The sequence below is a fragment of the Apteryx rowi genome, unplaced genomic scaffold, assembly GCF_003343035.1.
Source record: "Apteryx rowi isolate R43461 unplaced genomic scaffold, aptRow1 scaffold_445, whole genome shotgun sequence".
NCBI classification, from domain to species: Eukaryota; Metazoa; Chordata; class Aves; order Apterygiformes; family Apterygidae; genus Apteryx; species Apteryx rowi.
The window spans coordinates 566,469-583,756 of NW_020450700.1; the positions used below are offsets into that span (position 1 = coordinate 566,469).

Consider the following 17,288-nt stretch of genomic DNA (forward strand, 5'->3'; position numbering starts at 1 on the left):
TGTTTCGAAGACTGGATCCATAATAAATAACATTTGAAATATCTTCATTTAAATGTGCTACATGTTAGTGCTGGGAATTTTTTTCCAGGGTCTGAAAAGTCCCTGCATAAAGATACTTGCAAATTTCTGCACAGAAATGAAGATCAGAACCACCACATTCAAGAATTCATTTTTTTGTTGAACTGCAGTGTAAAATCATGGAAATCTATCTCAAATGGATAGCATTTGAACATTGTCTGTAAAGCACATACACCATTTATTCTCTCCTTTGTAGTGTTTAGGGCCTGTGGTTTTGGAACCAAGTAACAGGACTTGCTGTATCTTATCCTGCCTTATTTGTTGCAGGCCACATTTTGTATGCAAGGAAACAACAGACAAAATAGCCTTCAAAGAAAGGAAGAATGAGATAGTTTCCTAAGTTGTCTTTGCCTGAGTTGGCAGCTGCTCGAGTTCATTCAGCGTTTTGTTCCCCAGTGAGTGCTGTGCGTGTGTAGTAACAATGGGGTGATGCAGTTACATTGGAGGCTAATCGCCGAGTTCCGTCAAGTCCATTCATAAATGCAGCGGAGGGTGCCACACCGCCGGAGCCAGCCAGCACGCAGAGGAAGTGAAGTGAGGCCCCCGAGTAATGAGCTCCACATCACAAACAGCACTGTCAAGTCGCTGGGGCTGCTGATGGACTACCATCATCTGGCTGGAGCCTTGCCCCGAACTACACTGCTGCAGATGTGGGACCTGCGCAAGCTGACAGGAGACACTGCTAATGGCCAGCAGAGATTCCCCTGTATGCACGGTCTGTTCTCACAGAGCTCTGTGTAATGCAGACAGATCATTGCAGCTTTTCTAAAATCCCATTTTTAATAACCAATCATGACGTATTACATCAGGGTAAGAACAGTAAACTCTTTTTTTTATCTGACAATTGCAAAGTATTCCCATACCTGTTAGAGAGACACAATCAACTTGAAATCGCAAGTCACATTAAGCAGGGAGTATAATTGCAAGCAGGACATCTGCCCCTGGATTTCCCCACCAGTGTTTTGGCTTTACTCTCACTTTTTCCAGTTCTGAAAACATTGTTCTCTCCTGTTGCTATGAGAAATACCCGCACAAGCAACAGGAAACCAACAAACTGACTGTTTAAGCACATAGTGGAACTGAATCTAAAAAGCATACTGTTGAAAGTGCTGAAAAGACTGAAAAATTGCAGGGAAAAATGTGCCATCAGATTCCTTAATGTTAGTCATCTTATATCTTACATTACTACAATAATGTAATAATAGTAAGTTAAGAAATTCTGGCATAGATGTGATTTTTTTTAAGTGAGATGTCCCCATTAGTCTACATGAAATGCCCTTTGGAACAGCAAATTAGTATTTTCTGTATTTGCAGATGGAAAAACAGAGACATAGAAGCTTATCTGTAATTGATGCTGTTTGTTACAGTAGCAAAAATAAACACATTTAGGAGGGAAAATATTTCTGTTTTTAAACTACATCCATTAGATGTGAGATCACTGAGATATGATAAATGTAGTAAATGGGCATGATATTCCCATAGCTGCTTTTCAGGCTCTTGTTTTGGAGAATGTGGAGGCACTTAAGGGCAGTGTTCTGCAAATGAAGGCCCCAGTTAGGGAAAGAGTCCCCGTTTATGTCAGCAGTGGAGAATGTGCTTTGGAGGGGTTTGAACCAGCAGAGGAATCCAACTGCCTTTTGTATTTAGAAGTGCAGGTCACATGTCCCACACTGGATTTGATGAAAATCCCAAATCTTCAATGCATGACTAATTACTGCTTTCTTAGATCCAAGCAGTGTGTACATGACAGATGAAGAGTACTGTCACTTCAGGTATCTCTGGCATCCTTTCTATTTATCATATCAGGTCTTGCTCCTAAAAGAAGTCCTTTTCTGATTTCCCTCTTGCAGTTAGTTTCTATTTAGTTTGAAGAAAGAGGAAGAGCTCTTTAGAGCAGTCATCAGTGGCATTAACAGTTATTTGTGGAGTAGCGAAAGTATAGGGAAAACGCCTTTTAACAAAAAAATGCCAAAAGAATTTTGCTGTGTTCTTGGCTTTCAGAATTACAGCACACAGCAAAGTGCCCAGAGTTTGAGTCTAGGCTTCTAAATTTTGTCAGGAAATGTAGGAGTATAAAAAAGTACCAGTGGAGTTATAGCTCAGTGTTTTGGATCATTTGTGTACATACATTATATAAAACAAAAGCCCTAGTGTTGTTCTGCTGGTGGTTGTAAAAGAGAGCAGTGTCGTGGTTTGGTTTTTGAAAGTCCTTGAGAAATAAATGACCCACTGGTTTATTTAGTGTGGTTGTCTTCAGGCTTGTCATCATATCGGATTTCATGGCTCTCCCTTGCTGTTGGCCTGACCCCAGTGCAGCTTGGGCTGCGTTAGCGATGGCAGGCATGCTGATCCGCACTGGTTGGAGTCCTTTCCTCTCTGGAGTTACCTACCTGCCCTCAGAGAACTAGAGATACGTTCTTTCATGGTAGAATTCAAAATTATAATGTCACTTCTCTGAAATGACTTCTCATTGGTCTGATCGAAGCTGTTCAATGGATCAGTCTTCTGCTGATGCTGGCGTTATTCTGTGGTTGCTGATACAAAACTCCATGATAAAGCTAACATCTTGCCCAGGGTTATGCTATATTTATATTTAACAGAATTAAAATGGAATCTCTTTAAAGAGTAGTTTTGCAGCCTTTGGTTTCTTTCTTAAATGCTGCCCATAGGAAATGTTCCCTACACGCTGGTACTCTCAAATGAGTGCAGTTTCAGAAGGGCAAAAGCTAGATGGCTGCAAGGTTCAGATCAGTTTCCATGCACCCAAATGTTTCCCTAAAGGTCATCTTTAATAAAGCAAACAAACAAACATAAAGAGGCTTGCTGGGGTAAGCTTGCTTATTTCTACTCCAAGGCAAGACCAAAACTGAGATGCCAAAGGGCATCTAAAAATCATGATACAGAAAGTGCTGTGTCCTAGGGCAATTCTTTTTTTTTTTTTTTTTACCCAATGGTAAAAGAGCAGAGAGGAATTTGGCATGCAGCGCTTGCTCCTGCACGGCATGCCCTGCTGCCTGACGAAGTCAGTGAGCGTTGCGACTGAGAGCGCCTGGGATGGTTACTGGCACAGGCAGCTCGAAGCCAGGCAGAAGCAAGGGTTACATGACCAGTGTGGATCCAGGGGTGCGTTAGCAATTCACACCACTGCTTGGCTGTGAAATGGATCCAGTGGTTTGAGTCTGTTCTAGTGTGGCTGTCACCATTGGAATAGGTGCAATAAATATACAGCCATAGTGGGCAAATGGTCCCAGAAGCTCTGGAATAATTCAGAATGGGGAAAGAGAGAAAAGATTTATGATTGAAATGATTTACCTTATTATTACACTCCACTATTGACATTTGAGAAGAGTTATATCTTTCTTTGTGGAGAATGTGGTGGTACAGCTACTCTCTTGTGGAAGTATCTAATGCAAAGATCATTGTCATCCAAAAGGTACAATCTGTCAGGTTCAGTGGACTTTGGAGCAGATGCCAAGGAAGACATGCATATGGCTAAATAAAATCTATGGCAGAAACCCAAGTAAGTTATTAGAACAGTTATAAAATGGATTTTCATCCCTGCCCCCCGCTTATTTTTTTCTAATTTACCATGCCAGTCATGATCTTGCAAGATGGAGAGGATGTGCTCTATCTGTTTGATTCAGTAAATTAGGGAGAACGGAGTGCCCTGTGTGGTCAGGTTGCATGAGGCACTGTGAGATGGTTCCACAGCTTAGAGGAGTTGGGTGGAAATCCCACTGATCACCAGTGCAAAGTGAGAGCCTCATTACTGAGCTGAGTGGGATGCCTCACATAATAGATCACCAATGGCAAACATTTTCATAATAGCATTTTAAACATAAACGTAAAACTGAAAGTCTGGTGGGGGACATGGTGTATATGTATTATAGAGGTGTTGAAAAGTTCAAGAAAATGAATTGTGTGTAATACTATGCATGATCTTTCTTCATGCTTGTGTTTTCTTTCAAGATTGTCATGCATGAAAATTGATTCCTCAATTATTGTTGACTTGAATAACTCGATCCTGCCATAGTGCTGCTTATTTCTCCTTCCAGTCATTTTCACTATCTACATTTCCATCACAGCCATGACGTTACTCCTCATCAGACACAGAAAAGCATTTCTTTGCCTTCAAATGCTTTTTGAATGTGCTAGTAAAATTACCCAGGAATGAAGAAGTTTCAGAAAAAAAAAAGTTAATTGTTTTCTTAGTTCTGCACATGTTGAACTAAAAATAAAACTATGGAATGGAAAGTACCTGAACTATTTTAATCATTAAAACTACTAGACCATAAAGAAGAATGAGGAAGTTGATCCATGTGACACACACTTAAAAAGCTTTTTTATAAAAACAATACCGATGCTACGCCATTCTGAATGATTGGCCCAATCCCTGTGTTTTAAAATCTTGGGCCATTACTTAAGTACATTATAGTGTTCTTCTAAGGAAAATTTGTTGAAAGTAGTGGAATTGCTATTTTTCTTTGATCTGAATTTTAAAGCTTTAATTCACTCTTGTCAGTAGTATATAGAGCTTGCAAAATGAAAGCTGGACAGGAAAGTATGTATACCTGCAGCAAATCCACATGAAACCTTGAGGGGAGAAAAACACTGCATTATAGGAAGGCCAGGTTATTGGCTCCAGCAGGCTGGTTTTTATTTTGAATTATATGATTTACTTTGGATTGACAGGAAGTTCCACTGAGGCAAACAGAAGTGGTAGCCCTGTCTACAAAATAAGCCACTTGGTGTGTCGTACTCTGATGGTTGGGCTGACAATATAACATATTCATTCTTTCCTTTCACCTGTAAGATTACCATCCACTTGGCTTACTTCATACTTCTTCAAGCTAGTTGCAGACTGGGACTATGTTTCAAGTGCACCACAAATTGAGTTTTAGGATTTTTAATGCAAGATTAAAAGCCCTTTGCCCACATGCCATATTGGCCAGGTGTAAACCTCCTCTGCCAAATCCAGTTTATTTTTAGAAATTGACAGATTTATTTAGTATCTCATCTGGCATAAAACTAAGGTGTCGCCGGTTGTCCCACAGCTAGTGTGGTGAGAGCCTCATTTTCCAACCCATCATGCAGTTGGAATACTTTGACAGAAGTACTGTTGTGGGCCTTTGTGTGTTCTTCATAAAATCAGTATGGTTGGCTGAACGAGCAGGACCCAGATCCAGGATTAATGATTGCACAGTGCCAGCCTCAGGTGGGCAATCCTGTAGTATCTCAGTCATCAGTACGGAAGAGTTTGGGCTAGATCTGCTGGTACGTTCCAGCTCATTTTGCTGCATGACTGAGGTGCACTCATGAGTCTGGCCTGTGTTTTTTTATCTTACTAGATTTTGATTGTAGAACAGGACAACCTACAAAATAAAGTTTCACCAGTGTAAGTTTCTGCTGGCCAGGCAATTTCAATTTCATGTATAGATGCTTTGTAGACAAGACTAATTAAATAGAATGTATTATTCATGTTAATGAAAACCAAGCTCTAGTTTGCTAATAGCAACAACTTTTTTGAAAGCTATTACACATTGAATGCAATATGCTGGTCATTTTACTGTATTTTTGTTTGTTTTAAGAACTTCAGTGGTACAGGCGTACCTTGGAGATATTGCGGGTTCGGTTCCAGACCACTGCAATAAAGCAAATATCGCAATAAAGCAAGTCACATGAATTCTTTGGTTTCCCAGTGCATGTAAAAGTTACATTTACACTATACTGTAGTCTCTTAAGTGTGCAATAGCATTATGTTTAAAAAAAGAAAAAGTACTTACCTTAATTAAAAATACTTTATTGCTAAAAAGTGCTAACCATCATCTGAGCCTTCAGCGAGTCATAATCTTTTTGCTGATGGAGGGTCTTGCTTYGATGTGGATGGCTGCTGACTGATCAGAGTGGTGGTTGCTGAAGGTTAGGGTGGCTGTGGCAATTTCTTACAATAAGACAGCAGTGAAGTTTGCCGCATCRATTGACTCTKCCTTTCACAAAGGATTTCTCTGTAGCATGTGATGCTGTTTGATAGCATTTTACCCACAATAGATCTTCTTTCAAAATTGGAGTCAGTCCTCTCAAACCCTGCCGCTGCTTTAAGTTTATGTAGTATTCTAAATCCTTTGTTGTCATTTCAACAGTGTTCACAGCATCCTCACCAGGAGTAGATTCCATCTCAAGAAACCACTTTCTTTGCTCATCCATAAGAAGCAACTCCTCATGCATTAAAGTTTTATCATGAGATTGCAGCAATTCAGTCACATCTTCAGGCTCCACTTCCAATTCTAGTTCTCTTGCTATTTCCACCACATCTGCAGTTACTTCCTCCACTGAAGTCYTGAACCCCTCAAAGTCATCCATGAGAGTTGGAATCAACTTCTCCCAAACTCCTGTTAATGTTGATATTTTGACCTCCTCCCATGAATCACAAATGTTCTTAATGGCATCTAGAATGGTGAATCCTCACCATTTACTCACTATCTATGGCAGCTATAGCCTTACGAGATGTATTTCTTAAATAATAAGACCTGAAAGTTGAAATGACTCCTTGATCCATGGGCTGCAGAATGGATGTTGCGCTAGCAGGCATGAAAGCAACATTAATCTTGTTGTACATCTCCATCAGAGCTCTTGGGTGACCAGGTGCYTTGTCAATGAGCAGTAATATTTTGAAAGGCATCTTTTCTTCTGAGCAGTAGGTCTCAACAGTGGGCTTAAAATATTCAGTAAACCATGTTGTAAACAGATGTGCTGTCATCCAGGCTTTGTTGTTGCATTTACAGAGCACAGGCAGAGTAGATTTAGCGTAGTTCTTAAGAGCCCTAGGATTTTCGGAATGGTAAATGAGCATTGGCTTCAACTTAAAGTCACCAGCTGCATTAGCCCCTAACAAGAGAGTCAGCCTGTCCCTTGAAGCCAGGCATTGACTTCTCCTCTCTAGCTGTGAAAGACCTAGATGGCATCTTCTTCCARTAGAAGGCTGTTTCGTCTACACTGAAAATCTGTTGTTTAGTGTAGCCACCTTCATCAATTATCTTAGCTAGATCTTCTGGATAACTTGCTGCAGCTTCTACATCAGCACTTGCTGCTTCACCTTGCACTTTTATGTTATGGAGACGGCTTCTTTCCTTAAACCTCATGAACCAACCTCTGCTAACTTCAAACTTTTCTTCTGCAGCTTCCTCACCTCTCTCAGCCTTCATAGAATTGAAGAGAGTTCAGGCCTTGCTCTGGATTAGGCTTTGGCTTAAGGGAATGTTGTGGCTGGTTTGATCTTCTATCCAGACCACTAAAACTTTCTCCATATCAGCAATAAGGCTGTTTCGCTTTCTTATCATTGGTGTGTTCACTGGAGTAGCACTTTGAATTTCCTTCAAGAACTTTTCCTTTGCATTCACAACTTGGCTAACTGTTTGGCGCAAGAGGCCTAGCTTTCAGCCTGTCTCGGCTTTTGACATGTCTTCCTCACTAAGCTTCATCATTTCTAGCTTTTGATTTAAAGTGAGAGACGTGCGACTCTTTCTTTCACTTGAACACTTGGAGGTCATTGTAGGGTTATTAATTGGCCTAATTTCAATATTGTTATGTCTCAGGGAATAGGGAGGCCTGAGGAGAGGAAGAGAAATGGGGGAACAGCCGGTCGGTGGAGCAGTCAGAATACACACACCATTTATCGATTAAGTTTGCTGTCTTATATTGGCGCGGTTTGTGGTGTCCCAAAACAATTACAATAGTAACATCAAAGATCACTGATCACAGATCACCATAACAGATATAATAGTAATGAAAAAGTTTGAAATATTGCAAGAATTACCAAAATGTGACACAGAGACACGAAGTGAGTACATGCTTCTGGAAAAATGGCGCCAATGATAGACTTGTTTGGCGGAGGGTTGCCACAAACCTTCAATTTGTAAAAAATGCAGTATCTGCAAAGCGTAATAAAGCGAAGCACGATAAAACGAGGTATGCCTGTACATTACGTTCAAAATGTGAGTGTAGACCAACACTAACCCATGACAAAATCAGTACCCCAGCTAGCGGCTTGTGGATCCCTGTATAAAACAAAATCCATGAAAACGGTGCTAATTCCAGCCTGGACTGCTTTGTTGGTTTTGTCTACAAAATGAAGTCACTGAAAATGACCCATTTCTGTATAAGAGTACTTAGAGATTTTAGGCTCTTCATAAATTAATTGAAGCATTATAGTGACTTTTGCAAAGTTTTTATAATTACAGTACAAATGATAGTGCATAAGGGTATTTAGAAACAGACAAAGCTGGCTCCAAATGCTCGGGCCTTACGTTGCGTGTGTCACCACCCCTTCCTTCCCCATGCCTGGTGTAAGGAATTTGCCTCATTAAGCTCTCAAGTCTGTAGCTGCTTGTAAAAAATCTGGCTTATTTTCAGGAGGACATATTATTTTGAGATTTTGCAGTATTGTGCTTTAAAAGAATGCTGAATGCCCTTATACAAAAAGTGCATTAGTCTATCACGATATTCTACGAATTAGTGTCCCTGCTCTTTCCTCCATTTCTGGGTCTGATCCTGCTCAATTTGGCCACAGATTTAAATGGAAACAGCTTCAGGATCTGCTCCAAGGAGAACTGTTACAGCTAGGAAATGAGAGGCTGTAGGGAGATGGTGTTACAGGACTGTGCACGCTGCATGAAATTCCCCTCATCCAGGAGCTCCATCTGTGCCAGGTGGGCTGAACCTCCATTTTTGGAGAAGGCTGGCTCCCAAATTACCTTCAAGGGCAGAACGAACAACCATATGGGCAGCATGTGTCCTCCAGCACAGCCAGATCCTGCTCTCCAGAGCACACTGAAGCCTGCATGTGTTGTCTGCAGGCAGCAAAGGGAGTGTGAGGTCCAGAGGCCACTCTTTGAGCAAGCATCACTATTGGGTGGAGCTGCCCAAAACCAGATCTGATCTGATCGGCTTCAGCAAGCACGTTACAGAAAGAAACAGTGCAGGAGGGTTGCTTCTTTGAACGGAGCTGCTCTCAAAACATTGATTAGCTCTCTTACATTTTCCCAGAATCTATTCAGGAAATCTTAGCGCCCAATTACCCAAGCAAGAAGCAGTTTCTACAAGCAAGAGGCAGTTTCAGTTAGGTACAGAACTGCCTGCCAGCATAACTGCATCAGCTCCATGCCCGCGAAACAACTCATTACTATTGCCGTCTCACAAACAGGGGAACACTGGTAATGGACCTAGAACCTGCCCAAGCTAATAATGGGGAGTTTTCTTTATCTGAGTTTCTGATAGCTTCTAGCAGTCATCTGCTTGACTAAGGAAATTGCCCAGCTCCCATTGCTAAGCAATCAGTTCTAGTATTAGGAAATCACTAAGCCCCCAATATTACAAGAGCAAGCCCCTGGCTATAAAAAGCTTTTACCTGATTAAATGAAAGTACATATTCTTACCTTAAAATAACTAGATGGAATGTCAGCAGCAGCAGGAAAGTGGAAGCACACAGAGAAGCCCTTCTCCTTACCTTTCGTTAAAAGGAAGGAGAAGGAAGAACCCTAGGAGGTGAAGCATGCTAGAGTCTTGCTTGTCTGTTCCATGTCTCAGCACCAGAAAATCCACCATGCTCACATTTTAGTGCATCTTTAGAGACATTTGTCTTGTTCACTCACTTCTGAGGCTTCCTGCGCAATCTGAGCACACTACATGTTAAAACTTCACTTCTCTCCAAGAGCGAGAGTCCAGTGGACTTCAGCCCTGTGCCTTCTGGGAGGAATGAAGCACAGCTGTTTGGCCCAAGCAGAGAGATGGACTGCCCCATGTTCTGGCTGCCAGGAAGTCTTGGGAGGTCTAATTTTAGGCATACCCTCCTTGATCGAACTCCATTTGTAATTAAGCAAATCCATAAACCATGTGTTTGGTAACTGTGCATTTTTTTGATTAACCTCCTGCTGACAGAGTTGCCACATGAGGCGTTTTGCAATGCTGAATCCTGGGAAAGCCAGCCCCTCTGGCATGGGATGGAGACAGTGCGCGGCAGGAATCCTTACCAGAATGCAGCCTGGGTCACATCCACCCCATGGCTCCGCCCGTGTGCTGTGAAGAGCCAGTGTCCGCTGTTGCAAGGGATTCGAGCAGTGCTTAAGAGACTGACACTTCATGTGACTGCCCGTGCCATAAAGGGCGAGCTATTTAGATGAGCATATTCAAATGTGGCCTTCCAGCCTGAGTGATGCTGTTTCTCTTGAACTGTCCTTTGTTTAATATGCCGATAATTCCTGCATCCCTGGGAATTTAATTGGCATTTTAGGTGCTCCATGGTTCTGAGCCCTACAGCTGTTCACTGTGCTCTGTGAAACAAGGAGCCCACAACCACTCACCTGAATTTGGTGCTCAGTACTCCCAAAGCCATCTTAACCTGTCTGTGTCCCAGCTCTCTAGCTTCAAGATGATGCTTTATTCATATCCTGACTCCATGTCAATGGTGTGACATATGCATACTGTTCTTCCTGTAATCTGGAGTTGGATACGTGCATGCATGGGCTGGCAGGGAGTTCCTGTGCACCATGGCAGGGACCCCACTTGGGTCAATCAGGGAACAGAATTGTATCCCTGTGGTTAGCTACAAACTCTGCTCTCCTCTCTAAAATAGGAGAGAACTTCTTGAAGCATAGACCTTCTTGATCGTAAAGACTATGAATGAAGTTTACCAAACTTACTGACATCTGTGAGTATTAGTAGTCAGAAATTCAAGACTGGTCTTAAAGTCTTCTCCTTCTATTGTCCAGTGCTAAAAGCGAACTAAGCAGGAGCTAGGAGAAGTGGTCTTCCCTCTGGTCAATGAGAACAACATTCCCCTTCATTTTGGCTTCAGTCTTCTTATTAGAAGACTGAGGAGGCAACAGCAAACAGAACAGCAAACATAAGTTTGCTTCTGCAGATCTGCCTCGTGGGTTCAGTGCTGTGGAAGTTAACCGAACATGTGCAAAATGAAGTTTTCCAAGCCATGTCTCTTGGCTAAACATGGGATGTGTTTTCTTGAGGATATCAAAGAGTATCTGACCTCTACGTGTCCCATGCCAAATTCTAATTATGCTTCATCTTATCAAAAAAAACCCAAAACTTTGGTTAAGATCTGGCTTATGTTGGTAAAATTGCCTGTTTTCCTTAACCTCTTTTTTGGAAACAGCAGCATTTTTTTTGTTGTTGGTTGTATCCTCCTTAATAAAAAAATCAGAAAATCAGTCTGAGACAGAGGGTAAAGCATGGAAAAGTTTAGCACCAGTGACTAAAACTTAGGAAAGTTGCTAGCAGACAGAAGCTTTGCATATAGTGGAGCTGTACTGGGGTAGGTATGGTATGGCCACAAGCTGGTGCACTTGAACACAGCCACTTTTTCATGGGCAATCCCGCAATCCCCTGCTCTCAGGATGAAAGACAAACCCAGGGAAGGCTCACTGTGCCTGCCATCTATGTTGTATGAACGTGACGTTGCAGCACCCATTTTCAGTATCACCATGCCTTGTACTCTGCTTCACCATAGTGCTGCTAACCATGATTATTCTTCCAGAGGGATCAAATTTCTGCATTTGATTGCACACAGGTAGCCCAGATACTCAGGTGACTTAGATGCCATCTCTTTCTAGCTGAACAGTGTTGGCTTTGGCTGGTGTCATCCATATTACTATGAATATTTTTTATCTCTACTGCAGCCAGCATCTCATCCAACCCATTTTCCCTGGGTCAGCGTGAAAAACCATTCCCTATGTCCTCTCTTTAGCAGATATATCTGGAGAGAAAGGGTGTGATGTTTATTATGTTAAGCCAAACAGTTTCTCTGCAAAGAGAGGATATGGCTCTACAGCTAGTGGTTGCTGACCAGTAGCCAAGAAAAATGGGTGTTCATGACACACCAGAACAAATTGCATGCATCAAGGATGCAGATGTCGTCAGGGGAACAGATAGTCCACATTTGACATGTTTTTCTAGCCTGGCCAGGATTGACAGATTAAACCCATGTACATGCATATTTCACGCTTTCCAAAGTAACTTGACATTGCACAGAGAAGGTGGGTGTTGCCAGTCAGAGCCCGGCTTCCCCAAGTTGTACTCCCAGGCCATGTATTGTCCTGGGGCTGGCTCCACTGCCAGTGTGACACGCTAGAGCTCAGCACACAACTATTCTGCAGCTTCCCTGCCTGGATGTGGGAACAGTGATGCCAGCTTGAATTGCCCTGCCAGGTGCTGCAAGATCTATGGTTAAAACACTCTGTTGTAAAACGTACTACCAAAGACTGCATTTCTCTGCTGTCTGAAGTCTTTGGGAGGGCACCCAGTTGTTAATGAGCTCTTACACAGACCAAAGCTTCAGTGAGTTCACAGTATTCGTAACTGTTTCAGTATTTTAGAAGGACTCCTCAGGGCTGCTTTTGGACAAAAACATTTATAACAGTACCACCTGCCTGCATACACAGTATCGTTTTGATTCCCTCTCACAATCCCAGCACACTGGAGGGAATTAGTATTGTGTTTATAATGTCATGACCTGCATTTTATTTTTAAATTTCTGCTATAACTAGACGTTTTTCAGTCTTTTCTCACCTCTCTCTTTTTATTAACCACATTATTTGGTCTTCCAGTGTATTACCAAGAATATGGAACATCCTGTAATATTTTAAGGTCTTGTTGTTTGTCACCGCATCTGGCTTAAGTGTGGCAAATCTGTCCCATTTGCTTGTGTGCTTATACTTCATAATTGTTACAGGACTCCTGATGCATAGGGCTTCCAAATTTGCGTTGCTATACTTTGCGCTTGTCTTTCTCCAAATCCTTTAAGGAATAATCTGCAATGTAGTAGTCTCTGAGGTCTGGTTGTGCATTTTTGACTTTTATTTTATCTTTTTCTGGTAGCTGTCTTTGCTTTAGTATCTTGTACAGATTATTTCTAATTGTTTACCTAGGGCTGTTTTAACAGCTCAGAATTAAGGTGTGGGAGTTTACCCTATACCTTTCCCCTTTCTGCTGCTGAAGTCTTTTTTCTTCTTTGGAAAGCGTTGAGGGAATGGGTTTGTGTCTGTATGTCTGGGACTGTGTGGCAAGTTCCTTCTTCATGGACAAGGACCTGGTTCCTTTTCCAGAGCTCAGTTACAGAGCAGTGTGATTTGCACTGTATTAATGTTTGATTGCCTTTTTCAGAGTCTGGGTACAGGATTTTCATTTGGAGACTCACCACAGAGATGGCTCTTTTTTACTTCTTCAGAAAAGACTCTTTAAAGGAAAGTGCCAAGATGTGTTGAAGTAATGACCCATGCTACAGCCATGTTCTAAGATGTGTTTGGAAGCAGTACTTTTCAACACTAAGTATTTTTTTTATTCTGGACCTTTTCTTTTTGCATGGGCTTTCACAGATAAACAGACCCTTCTTTTGCCCTTGTCTTGGGGTGCCAAATACAGGACTGATAATGCAGTCATAAAGCACCTTTTTGGGGAGCTCAAACCTCCTCCTTCACCTGAATGTGGTGAGTTTGCATAACAGTAAAACTGAAGTATCCCTGTATGTGTTACCTTGGTATAGCACATGCTTATTACTTCAGGAGAAAAATACAGCTTTTTTTAATAGCGAAGACAAATCCAAAACACTTAATGCTGCATAAGAGAACGCAAAAATTCCTATACCCTGTCCTGCATTGTACACAAGGGTGCTGAGGAATACTCTGAGTTTCTGCCCAGAAAGGCAACACAAATGAGCAAGGAGAGGTAAAATATTAAAATTTGGAGGTTATGATAAACATGGAATTTGCATTTTTCAACCCAAGGGAATTTATAAACAGTGATTACTTTTAAGAATTCTAGGTCATTTTCTGTCACAGCAGACACTCCTCAGGAATATCTGATTTCCACTCTTCTTCCAACTTTTACTAGCTCAGGAAGAAAAAGAAAATATCCACTAACATTAATTTGCTTTCTGTTCTCTAGGACTGCCTTAAAGCTTGTCAAGAACAGATTGAGTCCGTGCTAGTAAGCAACCTTAGGCAAGTCCGACAGCAGCAACAGCAAAGCAATCCTTCTAAGATGGTGGATGAACTGGACCAGGCCAGCACTCCCACAGATGTGAGAGATATCAACCTGTGAGGACATCAGCGCAGAAAAGTCACGCTTGCTCCCCCAGCCCTTATATTTTTGTTATTTAGAGTGATTTTTTTTTAATCTGCTCCCACATAGAACGTATTTAAAGCTCTTTTAGGTAAAGAAAAAACAAAAACTGAATAATGAAAAAAATGTATTTGGTGCCTGTGATGTTCTACAGAAGGGAATCCCACAATATATTTGGTAATTGCTATTTGATTATGCATCAGTGATATTAAATGCTTATAAAAGCATACAAAGTAGCTAGATAAATGTAAGCCTGCATTTGTGGGAACAAAGTAGAGTATACTTGTCTGTGTATTAGTGCATACACCCCTTTTTTAGAATTAAGAAAGGAATTGTGTGTGCGATTTTACAGCTTGACTAGATTGCAAAGCAATAGAGTAAGGGGTTAGGGCAAAGTGGGAAAAGATCCCTGAAGCAATTGAACCATTTTGAATGCAGAAGAGATTTGCTGATCTGTCACCTCTGTTATTAGTCAGAAGTGTTTGTTGGATCTCTGTATGTTAGTTTTGTTTACTCTTGCTGTCTGTGGTAGCTGCTACCTAAGAAAGAAGATGCTTTATTTTGCCAGCCAGAAGAGCAGGTGTTTTTTTTTTTTTTTATTCCTCTCTCCCCTCTGACTTTTTCTACTTTTCCTTCAGAAATGGTTCATTCTAAACACAGCAGCATCTTTGGCATAAGGGCAATCCCACTTACCCAACTGTGGGCCAAGCCAGAGTACCAAATGTTCACATTAGATGGGGGAAATGCACCGATTAATTCCGACCAGTCAGCCAGTCAGACCACCTCCGGCCTTTGGATTGCAAGATGCAGTGGATCATCTGTGAAAAGCATATATTTATTTACAGCGCCAATGCTTCACGTCAGTGTTAACTTTTGGCAGCTCCTCAGCTTGTCGTAAAGACAATTAAATGATGCTCTGCCCACCTTTCTTTTTAACATATTCTCGCTGTGTTAAAGAAGATGAGATTTGGTTTGATCCCTCCTCTCGCTATCCAGCTTCCCTCCGCCACACACACACACACACACACACACACTTTTTCAGCATTTCATTGACTTTATTGGTCCACAGTGAGCATTATTATAAACCATTTCATTCGAAAAGCACTTTGAAAATTGTTCCTAAGGGATTAAATGAGATGGTTTATGACAATTTTGCCAAGCAAAAAAATAAAAAGAAAAGAAAAGAAAGTCACAAAAGCAAAGCATATAGCTTTTTATAGTCAATATTTTCCAGTATCTGGTGTACTTCATTAGTTGTGGTATTGCTGGAAATACCAACACTTGCTTCAGATGACATTCCTGTCATGACATTCCGGATAAAAGCGTGACGATTTGTATTGTTCAGTGTCACAGAAGGATCTTAATACCACCTGCATGCTTATCTATGGACAACGAAAGAAAATTGCTGGTGCAAAAGACACAAATGGTAAACGTCAAGATGTGTGACTTGGAATTTTATTACAAAGGTGTATTCAGTGTACTTGAATTTATTTTTCTGCTCCGTCTGTAAAGAAGAGGCATTTAGATGGCAAAGGAGTTGGAGCAATTTTTTTTTTTTTTGCACAATTGTATTAACAGTTTGCAAATATAATGTTTGCATTTTTTAAGACAAAAATCCAGAAAGAACATGCTACTTTGAAGAATATTTTATGAACGGACTCAGCCATATTTGGCTAGATGAGGGTAGAAAATGGATTAAGAGTCTAAGGTTTTATTGTTTTGGGGGGGGGTTGGTTTTGTTTGTTTTTTTGCGCTGCTAAGAAGCTATGATTTGTTTCATTCTTATTCACATTAACAGTACTTAGCTGTATTGTTTCACTGAGTGTGCTGCTATTTTATGAACATTTTTATAATATATTATTTTACTGCTTAAATTTCAAATCCTGAAGTAGATGGTTAAGTGGAGATATGATGAGTTCTTTGATTTACTGGAAATGCCCTGTACAGTTTTTTTCTAATAGCGTGTTCATGATTTTTTTTATTTTATTTTTTCCATTTTTCTTTCTTTTTTATTTTTTCCTTCCTGATCACATCCTGCAAAGATGGTATATTTACCTCAGGTTTACTGGACAAAACAAAATGGTTCCCATTTTCACAATACCTCACAACGTGACAGTTTTTTCTGCTGGGAGCCTCAACGGAACGGTCAATGCAAAAGGCAACTTGGAGCCAGTGTTTTGGTGAACAGAGCATGGTCACTCCAGTTGCATTGGGGAAAAATTGTAGAAAGCAAGGCATTGGCTCCCTTTTGGTCTTAGGTACCTTTTCATAGTGGAAAAAATACATTAATCCAAGGACCTGTCCAAGAGAAAATTCTGTATACTTAGGCCTTGATCCTGGAAGCACTTGCAACATGATTCTTCACTGCTTCCCCTGCACATGGTTATGTGTACCTACCCTGGATGCAAAATGGTGCCTCTGGTAGCATTTCACATCCACTTTCACCAGCTGCCAAATGACTACTCAGCATGCTAGGCAATGGGAATGGCTGCTTTACTGCCTAGGGTCATGCTTGTAATGCTTGTTACAGTAAGTAATCCCAGAGGGCTGTGGCCTGCTGGCATTGCCTGGCTGCCCCTGGAGCTGACCAGGAGACAGGATCCCCTTCCAGAGAGGGGTTGGATACTCTTCTGGTATTCCCATTTGCTCCAAAAGAGAAGGTAACAGCAGCAGTCATGTATGTGCCATACCATAGGCTCCTCAGTTCATCAGCACAGATGTCACTGAGCAATTCATGGTGGTGGAGACAAGACTGGCCCTTCTTCCCCACCTGTGCTGTGAGGGATGTGGCAGCACTTGTGCCTCCCCATAGCATTACCTGTTCTGCGATTGTTACGTAGCCCTCAGAGCAGCCAGAGAAGGTCTCAGGATTACTTGCAGTAATGAGCATAAACAGTGTTTGCAAAATCAGGCCTTTAGAAATAATTGGTATAGTCCTACAACACCTAGTATAGACTAGAAGATCAGGTCTAGCAGTCCTGTCTCAGTGGCTAGGTGCCAAACCTCTTCCTGTCCCACAAATAGAGACCTAAATAATTTTGCTGAGCTGTTTGAACCACAGCTTTTACATGCTTTAATGCTCT

The 17,288-nt window shown here is 41.4% G+C and overlaps 1 protein-coding gene across 7 annotated transcripts in view; it reads left to right on the forward strand.

Moving 5' to 3' along the window:
* The window catches only part of CCND2 (cyclin D2), a 50,617-nt gene that overhangs the window by 24,141 nt on the left and 9,188 nt on the right, over window positions 1-17,288 (forward strand). For 4 of the 7 annotated variants that reach the window (XM_026076961.1, XM_026076964.1, XM_026076963.1 and 1 more), the window contains one exon: window positions 14,029-15,369. The exons of 1 other annotated variant lie outside the window; for it this stretch is intronic. In XM_026076961.1, the coding sequence (XP_025932746.1) occupies window positions 14,029-14,184 (156 nt within the window). In that variant the 3' untranslated portion in view covers window positions 14,185-15,369. Of the gene's footprint in view, window positions 1-345; window positions 3,031-3,511; window positions 3,599-14,028; window positions 15,370-17,288 lie in introns of those variants that run through there. 2 more of the 7 variants (XM_026076965.1, XM_026076966.1) reach the window with 2 other exon arrangements.